Source organism: Nelumbo lutea, chromosome 1 (genome assembly GCF_056320005.1).
Source record: "Nelumbo lutea isolate HS-2025 chromosome 1, American lotus-T2T, whole genome shotgun sequence".
NCBI lineage: Eukaryota > Viridiplantae > Streptophyta > Magnoliopsida > Proteales > Nelumbonaceae > Nelumbo > Nelumbo lutea.
This window is the reverse complement of record NC_142684.1, coordinates 5,823,045-5,838,935: the sequence shown is the minus strand read 5'-3', so window position 1 is coordinate 5,838,935 and position 15,891 is coordinate 5,823,045. Positions and strand designations below refer to the sequence as shown.

At 38.3% G+C, this 15,891-nt stretch overlaps 1 protein-coding gene across 5 annotated transcripts in view; it reads right to left on the bottom strand.

The window, feature by feature from the left end:
• LOC148873317 (DNA mismatch repair protein MutS, type 2) overlaps positions 1-15,891 on the bottom strand; it is a 106,941-nt gene that overhangs the window by 65,311 nt on the left and 25,739 nt on the right. For all 5 annotated transcript variants that reach the window (XM_088963674.1, XM_088963670.1, XM_088963671.1 and 2 more), the window contains 4 exons: positions 9,397-9,648; positions 2,856-2,936; positions 2,583-2,730; positions 1,167-1,294 (listed from right to left, as the gene is read on the bottom strand). In XM_088963674.1, the coding sequence (XP_088819800.1) occupies positions 1,167-1,294; positions 2,583-2,730; positions 2,856-2,936; positions 9,397-9,648 (609 nt within the window). The remainder of the gene's footprint in view (positions 1-1,166; positions 1,295-2,582; positions 2,731-2,855; positions 2,937-9,396; positions 9,649-15,891) is intronic.

Genomic DNA, 15,891 nt, shown 5'->3' with positions numbered 1-15,891 from the left:
CTTCTCTCTATTCCCAATGGCAGACCACAGTTTCCATTTTACCTTCTTCATCCTCCAGTTCTAGAGTGGTTGTTTCCTTGTGCTAGAGAAACATCATAAGGGAGCACTGATATTTTTTTCTCTTATATTTGGTCAGTCAGCTATCTACCTTGTTCATCATGCAACCTCTTGCCAGTCCATTCTTTGGATCATTGATGCAAGAGCATCAGATCACATGAGAAGCAATTCCTCCATTTTCTCCACATAGTTTAATCTAGGTGTAAAAAATCAAAATTGCAGATGGTTGACATTCTTCTACAATAAGGGAATTATTCATGTCCCATCCCATATGCCCTTCTATGTTACATGTTCCACAATTTTAACAAATCTAATATCTTCTAGTTGTACTATTAAACCATTAGATCTTTTGGATTACCACATGAGTCCAAATGATTTTGTGTCACCCTTTTGTTTCTTACTAAGAACAGGTCTAAAAATCAATCTCATCTCAGGCTTCAAATTGACAGCCCATCTGAGCATTTGGGATGCCACATTATTTTTGTTTTTCATCACAATAGCACCAAATAAACATGAAGGAACATAAATGATGACCTAAACAAAACTTAATGGTTGGATCCACAGAAATGAGGAGAAAATTATAAAAATATTCATGGTGTTAAAAATACAAACAAAATAACATGAAATAGTCACAATGTTGTACGAACCAATCCCATGTCAAACTGCAAGAAAAGTCTTCTCCATTTGATAGGTCATTATGGGCTACTGGGTCCAAGGTTCAAAGTATTGATACACCCTGATACACCAGAAGGGGTGTATCGGTACTTTATACCTAACTTGGGGCTTTTTTAAGGTATTTTTTAAATAGGTGAGGGGGTAAGTCTTAGGCCTTCCTACTCCCTGAAATGGGTCAAAAAGCCATTTGCCCTGTGTTTCAAGTATTAGATAGCCACTGATACGATACAATGTGATACGCCCGATACGGGGCATATCGTATTGAAAATTTGGACCTTGACTGGGTCCTATCATCAAATATGAATTCTCTTAGGCTCCTATACATCTTTCTGTAATGTAGGAGGCAACTCATTATTTGTTGCAATAATGTAATGATGTAAGGAAACATTCATGACAAGGCATTCAAAATAAATAATAGAAAAAAAACAACTTACACTGATCTGTTTCAAGTGGCCAGAGAATGTAGACAAAGATTGGGACAAGGACTGTTCATCACCAATATCAGCAAAAATAAAGTCAAACCATGGCATTTGCACAGGTTCAGAAGCTAAGACATAAAGTCCTGCACTATGAGAATTGAACCAAAGGTCATGTAGTAGGATGAAAAACTTTCCATAACAGAATGATGCACAAGATATTTTTCAAAAGATTACTTGAAAATACTTTCCTCACAATCCAACTCCCTGTTTAAATTGTAAAACTTAACAACGATAGCAATACTAAATGACCATGCATTCTGGCATGGAGGAACTTAGAATAGTTTTGTAAATGATTCTTGACTTAGTGTAGACCCAAGGTTCAAATGTTCAATCAACTATGGAAATAAAGAGTTAATGAAGTTTTAAAAGCGCAAGGTGCCAAAAAAGTGCAGAGGGATTTTTTTGTGCCGAAGGCAAGATTCACGTGCATTTGAAATGAGGTGCAAATATTTTAAAATCTTCAAAAAAATGCAAAAACTATAAATACAAAAAAATATATATTTACTTAAGTTTTGAACTAAATATTTTAAAAATCCTATTATCTCAATTAAAATCAAAGTAAAAATGTAAAACTAAAAATAAAATCAAACACAGCATATAAAACATATCCAGCACTCAACAATTCAAAGTGAAAATGTAAAAATAAAATCAAACATGGCATATAAAACATATTCAAGCACTCAACAATTCAAGGACATGAAACTTTCAATCTCTATTTCTTTCCTAACCGCATTCCCTAATTCTCTGAGCCACTTTGTTACCCAATGAGGCAAGCCCAAACAAATCCATGCCAGGGTCTTAAATTCTTAATCCATACATAAATGATTGGTTTGTAATTTTAATTATAGTTCCTCATCTTCAAAAGAAAAAAACATGTCTTGTATTAAGATGAATGAACAGCATTAGCAAAAAAGGGGATTCTTGGAGCAAGGGGCTTGGTCGGGGGTCTGAAGGTGGATGCCCTGGTCTAGCCACCATGCTTAAAAATATACAAAACTTAACTGAGGTGCAAGGCATACCAGGTGTACAGCTTTTAAAGAGTCTGTGCTTGAGCCTAGCTGAGGCACAGGCCTTAAAATGCACCTCACCTATGTATGTAGGTGCATCTTTTAAATCACTGAGCTAACATAAATAAAATCCTGACATCTCTAACCAGAATATAGTTAAAATGAACAAAAGGTAGATGCCTTTTAAAAGGGCTGCATTTGGGCCTACTGCCTAGGCAAGACACAGACCTTGAAATTTGGCTTGCCTATGTGCATAGGCAAACCTTTTAAATTACTAATTTACCGCAAATAGAATTCTAAAATCTCCAACCAGAATACAGTTAAAAATGAACAAGAAAGAAGCAGCAGTGATATTAGACTCAACCTGATTTTGCCATCATAGCAGCCAAGCCAACTGTCTTTAAGCAAATCGTTTTCCCCCCTGTATTGGGGCCAGTAATAACCAGAACTCTTGTTTTCTTAGTAACAAAAAAATCAACTGCAACAGGATGAGTTTCTTCCAATTTAGCAACCTGAAGTATATGAACAAAAATATCCCTGAGAAACACAAAGCTGTTGGAATCTTTAGAATGCACAAGCTTCCTTTAAAAATATCTATACAGAGAAGCCAATAGAGTAAGTCCATCTTTGACTGCACCTTCATTTGTAAGGACACAAGATGTACATCAGGTTTTCTAGATGCCATATTCTCTCCTTGAAACTTTCTCCTCCTGAGTTCCTGAAGTGATAACGGTTCAGCTAATACAACAAAGGAGGAAGAACAATTATTTGAGCTTGGATAAATAAAACTAGTAATAATCATAATCCTATACACAAACCGTGTACACTTTTAATGCAACAAAAGATCCTCCAAACAGCAAACTAATAGTAAAAAGAGCACTTACCAGAAACCATATGGAGAATATTGATTAAAGCAACAAAGAATAATCAAAAGGCTACGGAGGAAAGTGGAGAAAACTCAATCTTTATTCAAATTCTACTACCCCAAAAATGTGTATACAAGGCTTCTGCCCCTTTTATAGCCTAAAATACAAAGAAACCAATTTAGACTGGAACTAGGAATTCTTAGTGTTTTGAGATTATAATTATAAAATAGACATTATTAAACTAAATATTCATTTTGTGTTTATTGTTGGAAAGTAGAAGATTGACTCTCTGATTGATTCTCCATAATTTTAGGTCCATCAGTGTAGGAAACTTAATTTCCTAGAATCATGGGATATCCTAGAATCATGGGATATTAATTGGAGAATCCCAATGATATAGAAATTGGTTTTTTAGGAAAAGTTAGTTTCCTATTTTAACACCCTGTAAATTAGCTCTGTAATTCTATATAAAGTTGTGTATATGCTCCTTCCAAGACAATACAATCAATTCATTTTTTCTCTCAAATTTTCACATGGTATCAGAGCCAGGTTACGACCTAATCCACACATAGTATCTCTTTGGTCATCTCTGCTGCGTTCAAGAACTCTCAAATAGTATTTGGGAGGTTCTTGAGTGTCCTTGATTCTTCTTCGAGATCGGCTACAGATCTGAACTCTACATTTTTGCTTCTTCTGGACTGTTGCGCCATTGGATTCAGCCATTTTTCTTGGATCTCTTTGTAGAGACATCAGATCAGTCTGAAATCTTAGATCTGGTGTTGCCCAGAGCAGATTTACTGAATCCCTTTGGTTTCATTTGGATCAGTTTTGATTTTGAGTGGTTTCGATCCACTCTTCAGTTTGGTGGAGCATTACAGTTACCTTTTTTTTTTTTACATTGGCTGAAAGATTCTTTAGGCCTTCATCACCAATCCTTACTAAGTTTTTCAGACCTTCATTGTCTGTTTTTTTTCTCTCTTTCTTGAAGCCCACCCAATATGTCAGAAGCCACCGTATCAAATACTACTGCACAATCGGAAGAAGTTTCCTCACATCAAGCATCTGGCGACCTGCAAAACATTCAGGCAGCATATAGGTTGAACGGGAAAAATTATTTGAAGTGGTCTCAGTTTGTTCGAACATATTTAAAGGGAAAAGAAAAGCTTAGCCATCTCCTAGGGACGGGACCGAAGGAAGGAGATCCAAGATTTGATGCATGGGACAAAGCTGACTCCATGATCATGTCATGGTTATGGAATTCAATGAACCCTGAAATCAGCGACACGTGTATGTTTTTATCCACGGCTAAAGAGATCTGGGATGCCGTCCGACAAACATATTCAAAAGCACGTGATGCAGCACAAGTGTACGAAATCAAAGTCAAGACTGGAGCAACTAAACAAGGCAGCAAGACAGTTACCGAGTATGCAAATTTACTGCAGAACCTGTGGCAAGAACTCGATCATTATCGGTGCATTGAGACTAAATGTGCAGCAGATGCAGCAATCCTAAAGAGTTTTATCAAAAAAGATCGCGTTTATGACTTTCTTGCAGGACTCAACGCAGAATTTGATCAAGTTAGGGTCCAGATTCTCGGCAAAGAAGAGGTACCATCTCTAAATGAGACTATTTCTCTGATTCGTGCTGAAGAAAGCCGTAGGGGGGTTATGCTTGAACCCCAAGTACTAGAAGGTTCAGCCATGACTACAAGGATGGAACAACCGAAAATACTGGAAGGAATGAAGACAGATTTGTCCTCTGCACGGGACAACAAGGAGTCTCTTTGGTGTACCTATTGCAAGAAACCAAGGCACACCAAAGAGAAGTGTTGGAAGCTGAATGGTAAACCATCGAATAGGGAATGGGGCTACCGAGGAGGACAACAGAAGAGTCGAAGTCAAGCTAACTTCACCACAAATCAGCCGATCCAAGAAAAGCCTCCAGACAAGACCGAGTTCAATAAGGAGAAGATCGAAAAGTTAAAGGGGCTTCTGGGATCGTTGGAGAAACCTAGTGGTACAGGCTCTCTTGCAATCTCAGGTAAGTTTTCTATTCCTTACGGACTAAATGTCTCAGATGAACCTATTAGGGATTTATGGGTTATTGACTCAGGAGCCACAGATCACATGACTCACTCCTCACTACATTTTAGCACTTACACCCCCTGCCCAAGCGATCGAAAAATAGCCATTGCAGACAGTTCCCTTACTACCGTAGCTGGCCTTGGGGATATCCATATTAATCCATCACTTACACTAAAAAGTGTCCTTCATGTTCCAAAATTGTCCACTAACCTGATATCCATCCAAAAACTCACCCATGACATGAACTGTAATGTGCTTTTCTATCCTTCTTACTATATATTTAAGGACCAGGATTCGTGGAAGAGGATTGGACTTGCTAAGGAGAAGAATGGACTCTACTATCTTGAAGAATCATGCAAATCAAATATTGTCCAGGATAAGTTATTTCTGTCATTCCTTTCATCATCCAACAAAGACACCATTTGGCTTCATCACTTTAGACTAGGGCATCCATCTTTTGGAATTCTGAAAACTATGTTTCCCTCATTGTTTAAAGGATTGAGTGTTGAATATTTTCATTGTGATGTGTGTGAATTTGCAAAACACAAGCGTGTGCCCTTTCCAATCAGTAACAAGAGAAGTTCAGTCCCATTCTTTTTGATCCATAGCGATATATGGGGACCCTCCACAATTCCAAATGTGTCTAGCTCACGATGGTTCGTCTCTTTTATTGATGATTGCACTAGGGTCTCTTGGATCTTTCTTCTTAAATCTAAATCAGATGTAAGTAGTGTACTCCCAAATTTCCATAACATGATCCAAAATCAGTTTGGGGTCAGAATCAAAAGATTTAGATCGGATAATGCATGGGATTATTTCAACCAAACTTTATCCCCATATTTTCAAAAAGAAGGGATTATCCATGAATCCTCCTGCATTAATACTCCACAACAAAACGGAGTAGCAGAAAGGAATAATGGTCATCTACTAGCTGTAACCCGAGCCTTACTTTTCCACCAGCATGTTCCAAATCCTATTGGGGGGAAGCTGTGCTTACAGCCGCATACATTATAAATCGATTACCTTCAAGGGTTTTGAGATTTAAAACACCAATGGAAATACTATCAATTTTATCCCGATCTACGTACAACAAATAATCTCACCCCAAGAATCTTTGGATGCACTGCTTTTGTCCATGTTCATACCCATAATAGAGGGAAGTTAGATCCAAGAGCCATCAAGTGTATTTTTGTGGGTTATTCGTCCACCCAAAAGGGTTAGTTATAAGTGTTACCACCCACCTACTAAAAAATTCTTTGTCTCTATTGATGTCACTTTTGAAGAAAAAACACCATATTTCACTCAACCTTATCTTCAGGGGGAGTCTTTGTCATTCATTGAAGATAAGGACAGAGAATTGTTCCCGCTTGGTCTACCTACAGTTTCTCAACACCCAAACTCAGCATCTATACCAGTTCAATCCGTATCTGCACCTATCGAACCACCTCAAACCAAACCAACTTCTTCACCCATTCATACCAGACCCATGACAGAGAATGATGAAATTTGTGACTCTATGAGATTGCAGGTATATTCAAGAAGAAGAAACCATGATCCTAATCTTGTGCAGGTTCAAGATTCAACTCCTAATCCTGAGAATGAGGTAAATACAGTTCCAGAAATTTCTTCTGAATTAGCATCTGACCAAGATCTTCCTATTGCCCTTAGGAAAGGCACAAGAGAATGCACTAAACATCCCTTATATCCCTTAGCAAATTTTGTGTCCTTTAAAAAATTCTCACCATCACATAGGAGTTTCCTAGTTAGTCCAAACACCATTCATATTCCTAATACTTTATCTGAGGCATTATCTGATGAGAAATGGAAAGATGCTATGAGAGAAGAGATGCAGGCTCTAGATAAGAATCAAACATGGGAAATTGTTGACCTACCACCAGGAAAGAAACCCGTGGGCTGCAAGTGGGTTTTCATAGTAAAGTACAAGTCAGACGACTCTCTAGAAAGATACAAGGCAAGACTCGTGGCAAAAGGATATACACAAACCTATGGTGTTGACTATCAGGAGACATTCGCTCCAGTGGCTAAGATGAATACAGTAAGAATTTTGTTGTCACTAGCAACTAACTTCGATTGGTACTTGGAGCAATTTGATGTAAAGAATGCTTTTCTTCACGGTAATTTAGAGGAGGAGATATACATGGATATTCCTCCGAGCTTCAAAGGAAATCTAAAAGGAAATAAAGTTTGCAGGTTGAAAAAAGCACTATATGGTCTCAAGCAATCACCTAGGGCGTGGTTTGGAAGATTTACTAAAGTTATGCTTGCCATCGGATACAAACAAAGTCAAGGAGATCATACACTCTTTATAAAGCATTCGGATGTAGGGGGAGTCACGGCTCTTCTGGTATATGTCGATGACATAATTGTGACAGGAAATGATGAAAAGGAGAAGGAAGCCTTGAGAAGATGCCTAGTCAAAGAATTTGAAATAAAAGAACTTGGGAGATTGAAGTATTTTCTAGGGATTGAAGTAGCTCATTCCAGGGAAGGCATCTTTATCTCACAACAGAAATATGTAACAGATCTTTTAAGAGAGACAGGAAAGTTAGCATGCAAACCATCCTCCACACCGATTGAGCCAAATCACAAATTGGGAGAAGCAAATGAAGATCCTGTCGTGAATAGGGAAATGTACCAAAGATTAGTAGGAAAACTTATATATCTTGCCCACACAAGGCCAGACATAGCATATGCCGTGAGCGTGGCTAGCCAGTTTATGCACAACCCGAAAGAGGTTCACCTACATGCGGTCTATAGGATACTACATTACCTAAAGGCTAATCCTGGCAAAGGAATCTTGTTTAAAAGAAATACTGGATTAACCCTAGAGGCATACAACGATGCAGATTATGCAGGCTCTCCCATGGATAGGCGGTCCACTACAGGTTACTGTACATTCCTTGGAGGAAATCTTGTGACATGGAGGAGTAAGAAGCAGAATGTGGTAGCTAGATCAAGTGCGGAGGCAGAATTCAGGGCAATGGCTCAGGGAGTATGTGAATTACTATGGCTCAAGATAATTTTGGAAGACCTAAAGATCAGATGGGAAGGTCCAATGAGATTATTCTGTGACAACAAGTCAGCTATTAACATTGCTCACAATCCCGTCCAACATGATAGGACAAAGCACATTGAGATAGATAGGCATTTCATAAAGGAAAAGCTGGATAGCGGATTAATTTGCACTCCATACGTCTCAACGAATGGTCAACTGGTAGATGTGCTGACAAAAGGGCTTTGCAGTGTGGCATTCCAAGGACTTATCTCCAAGCTGGGAATGAAAGATGCATATTCACCAGCTTGAGGGGGAGTGTTGGAAAGTAGAAGATTGACTCTCTGATTGATTCTCCATAATTTTAGGTCCATCAGTTTAGGAAACTTAATTTCCTAGAATCATGGGATATCCTAGAATCATGGGATATTAATTGGAGAATCCCACTGATATAGAAATTAGTTTTTTAGGAAAAGTTAGTTGCCTATTTTATCACCCTGTAAATTAGCTCTGTAATTCTATATAAAGTTGTGTATATGCTCCTTCCAAGACAATACAATCAATTCATTTTTTCTCTCAAATTTTCACATTTATATACTATTTTTTTTTTATTATTTTCTTGTTTGTTTGGGTTTAGTCAACGCAAACATTGCTAAATACCGTATTTAACCCTCAAAGAACTTAAAAATCGTGTCTAATCAACTCATTATCTTCTTTCACATATTTTTCTTTTCTTTTTTCCCTATAATAAAATAGGGGTTCAGCCCCCATATTTTTTTGGATTTTCTTTTCTTTCCTCCTTTTCTTAAGAATATGTTGATTTTCTATACTTGACATGAAATTTCTACTTTTCTTATAAAAATTATGGATAATTATAAAGGAAATATGGTTATGGAACCTTGGGAACTACCCTAGGATATATGCTTTTTACTTAAAAAAAATACATCGCCTAGGTGACTAGGCAACAAGGTGCCCCCCTGTCATCTAGCCTCGCCTTGGCGCCTTGAAAACTATGGATGGGATGAAGCTTCATTGTATTAAGCACAAAAAATTCTGTAATAGATGGAAAATAAAGTACAAAGAAGAAAGGGTTGGCCGGAACTCTCCATGGACAAAAGTAGAAGGGCATACAAGCAACATTTTTATAAGTTTCCAGAGGTCAGAATAAATATTACTGTTTACAATGACATAAAAATGAAATCAGGAAAAACTTACAGCAATAGCTTCATTGACATCCTTTCTGGCCTTCTGCAAATTTTGTTTATACTGCTTAAGTAATAAAGGATGATAAGCTTTAGGCAAATATAATGTCCATTCCTGCTTAGTGGGGTATGATGATGTAGCCTCAAAACTCTTATTCTGTGGGTAACATTCCTCAGAAGTGAAAGATCCACCCTGATCCTCTGTGAAAAGTAAATCAGGGCATGTGCCTCCAAATGAAAGACTATATTTTGCTCGAGCATTGACCTACATCTCAAAGACATTATACTACATAACTATATCACCAACTAAAATAGTGAAATATCAAACAACATTTAAGATGGTGACCAAACAACAGAATGTCATGCACTAAGATGATTATAACTTTGGAACTTGGAGTTCCCTTCATGATCAAAGGGAAGCAGATTTTACAAGAATCTTTAAAAAGCCCTCAGTAAGTAGAAATGGAAGAATTTCTACCAAGCATCAGGAGCTACATCAAGAACATTTCAACCCTGTAGTATCATAGAGACTTCAGCCTCGTCAATAACACTAATCAGATGTCTGACATCTGAAAATTTTGCTTTTCAGAAGACAGATGCATTGGATTTAGGTCTGATTAGAAGATCTAAACCACTAATTCAGATCTGAAATGGTAAGAGCTCGCCTAGTAACTTAACACGCTCAGACAAATTTAAGATGTTGCCTTATGTTTTAAATGCCCCTAAATACTTCAAAAAAGACCAATATTAGCTCTTAATGTACCCATTTCGAACCCTAGCATCGACACCTATCTCAACAGGGAAATGGCTCCTCTTGTTTCTGCTTGATTGGTTTCTTACGCCGATACAACTCCAATGTTGTATCAGCATTCATCATGCATTGCTATTCTTCTCCGTCTCCAAAAGAGAAAAGAGAAGATAAAGCCATCACCAACTTAGTCTTCACAGACTTGGATGATCAAAGCTCCATGGTGACGATGGATGTCAATGATGCCAACCCAAATAATATGTTGTCAACGCCAACAACAAAATTGTGGATGTCAAATTCTTCAACTATGTGGAGGATGATTTGGACAACACAGCAGAAAGTGCAAAAACAGCAATCTGAAATAAAACCTGTGATAGAAAAGAAAGAAAAAAGAATTTATCAAAAAAAAAGAAAGAGAACAGAAGATTTTAGAGAGGAAAAGAATGGGAGAAAACCAAAATAAGCTCTGGTCGCCCCTTTCATTATACTATATACTCATAAAAAAATCTAAATACAATGACCAGGATACCATTAGTAAGTCGGCTACTAATAAAGAACATAAGAAAACATTGCCCAATAACTCTAACTTAACTTTATAAACAAAACAAGTGTTATCATCCCAATCTCAACAGTCCCCCTCAAGTTGGGAATAGATGTCACACATTCTCAACTTGTGTAGATCATACCAAGCTTGTTTCTTGCAACACCTTTTATGAGAACATCAGCTAGTTGTAAGTCAGATGCAACATATGGTAGGCACACTTCTCTAGATATCACCCTTATCTTTATAAAATGTCTATCTACTTCTATGTGCTTCATCCTATCATGCTGAATTGGGTTATAGGCAATGTTAATTGCTGCTTGACTATCACAATATAGCATCATAGGTTCTTCCACCTCAATTCCAATCTCTCCTAGCATGGACCAGTAGAGGAGCTCAGAAACACCATGTGTCATAGCTCTATATTCAGATTCTACACTTGACCTTGCTACAACTGATTGTTTCTTACTCTTCCATGAAACCAGATTACCTCCAACGAGAGTGCAAACTCCTGACGTAGATCTCTTGTCATCTAGGCACCTTGCCCAATCAACATCTATGTAAGCTTCTAACTAGCTTCTAACTTCAAGTGTCCATGATCAGCAAACATTATGCTTCTACCTAGGTGTCCCTTCAAATAGGCAAGTATCCTATCAATAGCCTCCTAGTGTTGAACTCGTAGGGCATGCATGTATTGACTTACCACACTAAAAGCGTAAGAGATATCTAGTCGTGTCATGCATAAGAATAGCAATATGCCCACCAATCTCTGATCCTTCAAACATCCTTCACTAGCTCACCATTTGAAGCATTCATCCTATAGTTATGATCAATAGGTGTATCAGCTGGCCCTGCCCCAAGTTTTACTGTCTCCTACAATAGGTCCAAAACATACTTTCTCTATGAAATGAAGATCCCTAGCTTGGACCTTGCCACCTTAATGCCTAGAAAATACTTCAGCTCCCCAAGGTCCTTAATCTCAAACTCCTAGTGTAGGTTCCTCTTCAAGGTATCAATCTCACTCAAGTCATTTCCTAAGACTACAATTGAAGGAAGGGTTAGGATTCATCATATGGATGGATGAACCATGCCAGATGGTTGGGCGAAATTTCAAAAATTTCCTAATCCTTCTGGGAATCGAATTCCCTATGTTTTGAAAAACTACAGTTTTCAAGATCAATCTTGCACTGAACCGGACCAGATTTGAAACCAATCAAAGAGGGAGATGTATACCTGATACGGATACCACAAATGCAGATCCCAAGGTAGAAGTTCACGCCCAAATCAATCTTAAAACCAACCACCACTGAAGATGGCACAGTGAACTCCTGAAGCCGGTTCAGCAACGCAGTTTTCAACAAAACTGCAATCCAACTGCTTAGTTCGAACTAGGGAGTTGAGAACGAAATTCCTTTGAATTTTTCTTGCAAAAATCAAAGAAAAAACTTACCTATATCAGTCCCAAATAGCTGAGGTCGAATTGGAAAAAACTGGGAGACGAAAGGGTGTAGAGAGGACCAAAAACTGCAAAAATATGAAGTTGTCTTGGACTGATCCGCCCCCTCCTCTTTTATAATTTATTATGGAGCTATCTCCTAATTTAATAAGGAGATAATCCAGATCTAAACCAGATTTGGACTCTAATTAGAGATATACCTTATCTTCTTATAAGATTAGGTGCTCCATACCCAGATTCGCCCCATGTCACATGGCAACTTAAGCTGTCATGTGACAGCTTAATTAATCATATTAATTATGGGCTTTAGGCCCATCAGCTATAAGGCTCACGACCCAAGGGTGTTGCATGGCCAACTTAGGCCTAATTTGTATGGCGTGGGAGCCCACAATGACCTCACATAAGTCCACATGAGTTTGGCCTAGCCTCTAAGAAAAGGTTTGGTTGAATTCACTGTTAAACACAATGAACCACTGAGCACATCACTATGGGCTCAATATGGGCCCAACACTTACACTTAAATGATCATTGAATTCAGCCATCCTATGAAGACCCCAAGGATAATGGACTTAAGTAAGATAAAACCTACCAGGTAATCAGCCCTTAATGGTCTCTTACACTTAACCTCTCAGCCCATAATGATCAAACACTACCCGACAGGGAAGGACCAAGGACCTCTCCCCTGGCTGTAAGGTGCAATGTCACACTCTCTGCTCAGATGGACCTCGGGAATTAAAACCTTTTGCAAAAATTTTTTAATAAAGCATAATATATATATAATAAATATATTTTGCAAAACCAAATCTCAAACACAATTGAAATCACTACAGGTAGTTTAGGTTTCCATTAGAGAGAGTGTAAACCCTATCATTCACTTTGTTCGACAAAGGAGCCGATCCTATCACTATGATCACCCACTTAAGTGAATTCTCAAACTACCCCAATATACCAAGGTTTTGACCCTCAATGGATCTCACTGATTGGCATATCAAAGATAACCCAATCCAACACCTAGTGCAGTACCATAATCAAGTCTAGGGGTTATGTGTAACTTTCCAATTTTGCCCATCAATCTCCAAGGTCTAGGGCATAATTGGAAAATGGTCCAGGTCCAGTGTTTCAACCAAATGCGCATTGCGTGTGCTTTGAGTCTAACCCTAGTAGCTGAGACAAGCTGTCCCAACTTCTTTGGTAGCACATCAGTGTCAACCTTGGCAGGATAAACCCCCTAGTCTATCCAACAGCTAAGAGCATTCTAAACTAACACGAGTCTCATAAATGTCCTGCTTAAGGGGCAATTTCATAGAAACATACCAATATCAATATGAAACAACAATGCACTCTTGTTCATTTACAATAAATGTATCTATACATCTATCTGATTGGAGGTAAGGGCATACACTATCTAACAACAATATCATCCACATCCATATAAACATCGACACCAATGATCCCCTACTCTTCACAAACAGAGTATGATCAGATTGGGTTTAAGTATAGTCAAATATAATCAATCCACTCCTAAACCTATCAAACCAAACTCTAGGTGATTGCTTCAAACCATATAAAGACTTCTTTAATCTACATACCTTTCCTTTGACCATATCACTGTAAAAACTAGTTGGAAGGTCCATGTACACTTCCTGCAAATCTCCGTTAAGAAAAGCATTCTTCACATCAAGTTGGAAGGGGGGCCAAGAGTAGATAGCTGATAGAGATAGAGGATCCAAACTGAACTCATCTTGACTACTGGTGCAAAGGTCTCCAAGTAGTCTATCCCATAAGCCTGAGTGTACCCTTTTGCAACCAACCTCACATTATACCTTTCTATTCTTCCATCAACCCTGTACTTCATTGTATAAATCCATCTACATCCAACTATCTCCTTGCCATTGGGTAAGTCCACAACCTCTCATGTATGATTTTTAATCATTGCTTCCATTTCCTCTTGCATAGTTATCTTCCATTCAAGTTTGGGGAGAGCCCCACTAACACTCTTGGGTATAGACATAGAGCCAAGGGAGGAAACGAAGGCCTAGTAGGAGTGCGATAACCAACTGTAGGAAAGGCGATGTGAGATGCAATGAGTTGTACACTTCCTCTTCCCTTTCCGAAGTGTAGTAGGAGGTCTAGGTCATGTGTAATGGTGTCAGGAACAGGGGTGGTAGCATCAACAGGAACTAAACCATTAGAGGGAGCAAGTGGCATACCTAGGTCTATTTCAATTGAACATAGAATCTCTGATGAGCCATTAGGGAGTGGTGTGGGTTCCTATGTTATGGGATCAACCTCCTTGTGTTAGTATAGATGTTGTCATGTAAAAAATTGAGAGGTAGGACATAGTGGAGACAAAAAAGTGGGCAAAGCAGGTGGGTCAGACACTGGAGTGGGCAAAGGAGCAAGAATAAGAAGTGGTGCAGATTGCTCACTTCCTTCACCAAAACATTCCCCCTGAGAAGAACTCCCCGAGAAAAGGGGTGTGGACTCAAAGAAAGTGACACCCAAAGTGACATACTAACTCCTTGAAATCAGACTATAACAACAACGTCCCTTCTAGTTTCCTACATACCTAAGGAAAACACACCTTTTCGCCTTAGGATCCAGCTTTGAGCAGTGAGGACAAAATGTGGACAAAGCATACACATCCAAATACCCTTAAAAGAACATAGAACATCTCCCCCTTAGGAAAAAGAAGGCTAAATGGGGTAGTGTATCCAAGAACACGAGAGGGTACCTGATTAATCAAGAAGACCGTTGTAAGAACTGCATCACCCCAAAACCGAACTGAAACTGTAGAGCTCACAACCATACTTTTTGCTACTTCCATAATATGTTTGTTCTTTCTTTCTGCTACACCATTCTATTGTGGAGTATATGCACAACTACTTTGATAGACTACTCCATGCTCCAATAAGTATGATGCCAAGTTTTCTCAAAGTATTCCCTGGCATTATCTAATCTAAACACTTTCACACGTATTCCAAACTGTGTTAACACCATCTAATGGAATTGTTGTACCAAAAAAGGCACCTAATCAAGGGATCTCATTCAAGTATGTCCAAGAGTACCAAGAATAATCATCTACTGATTGGAAAAAATAATGATAGCCACCCATAGAAGGAAAATGATATGGTCCCCAAATATCAGTATGAACAATGTCAAAAATTGAAGAACATCTTCTATTGCTTGCTTTAAAAGAATATCTACAATGTTTTCCAAGTTGATAACCCTCACACTCTAAACTGGAAAACCATACTGACTCAAACAACTTTGGAAACAAAAAAAAAAAAAAAAAAAAAACAAAACGCAAAGAAGCAAAAGACAAATGCCCTAACCAATTATGCCAAAGCATTATCTGACCCACTGATTCTGACTCATTATCCCTGTTAACACAATGACTCTGATGATTACGAAGCACATCAAGAATATAGATTTCGTTCACCTCATGACCACTCCCAAACATCTTCTTTGATTCTAGATCTTGCAGAACACAATGGCCAAGAGAAAGAATTATTGAACAATTCAAATTATTTGTCAAACTACTAACATATAAAAGGTCAGTGCTTAGTCTAGGAACATGGAGTATAGAGGGTAGGGTAATGGTATCGGTTACATTGACAGACACTTTCCGAGCATTGGAAACATGGGATCCATCAGTTGTGGAAATTCTGCCTCTACAAAGTAGAATGGCTACCTCCTAAGCCACCTACATCTTTCTGGCCACTCGATGATGAGTTGGAACTGGCTATATCTCTCTAACTTA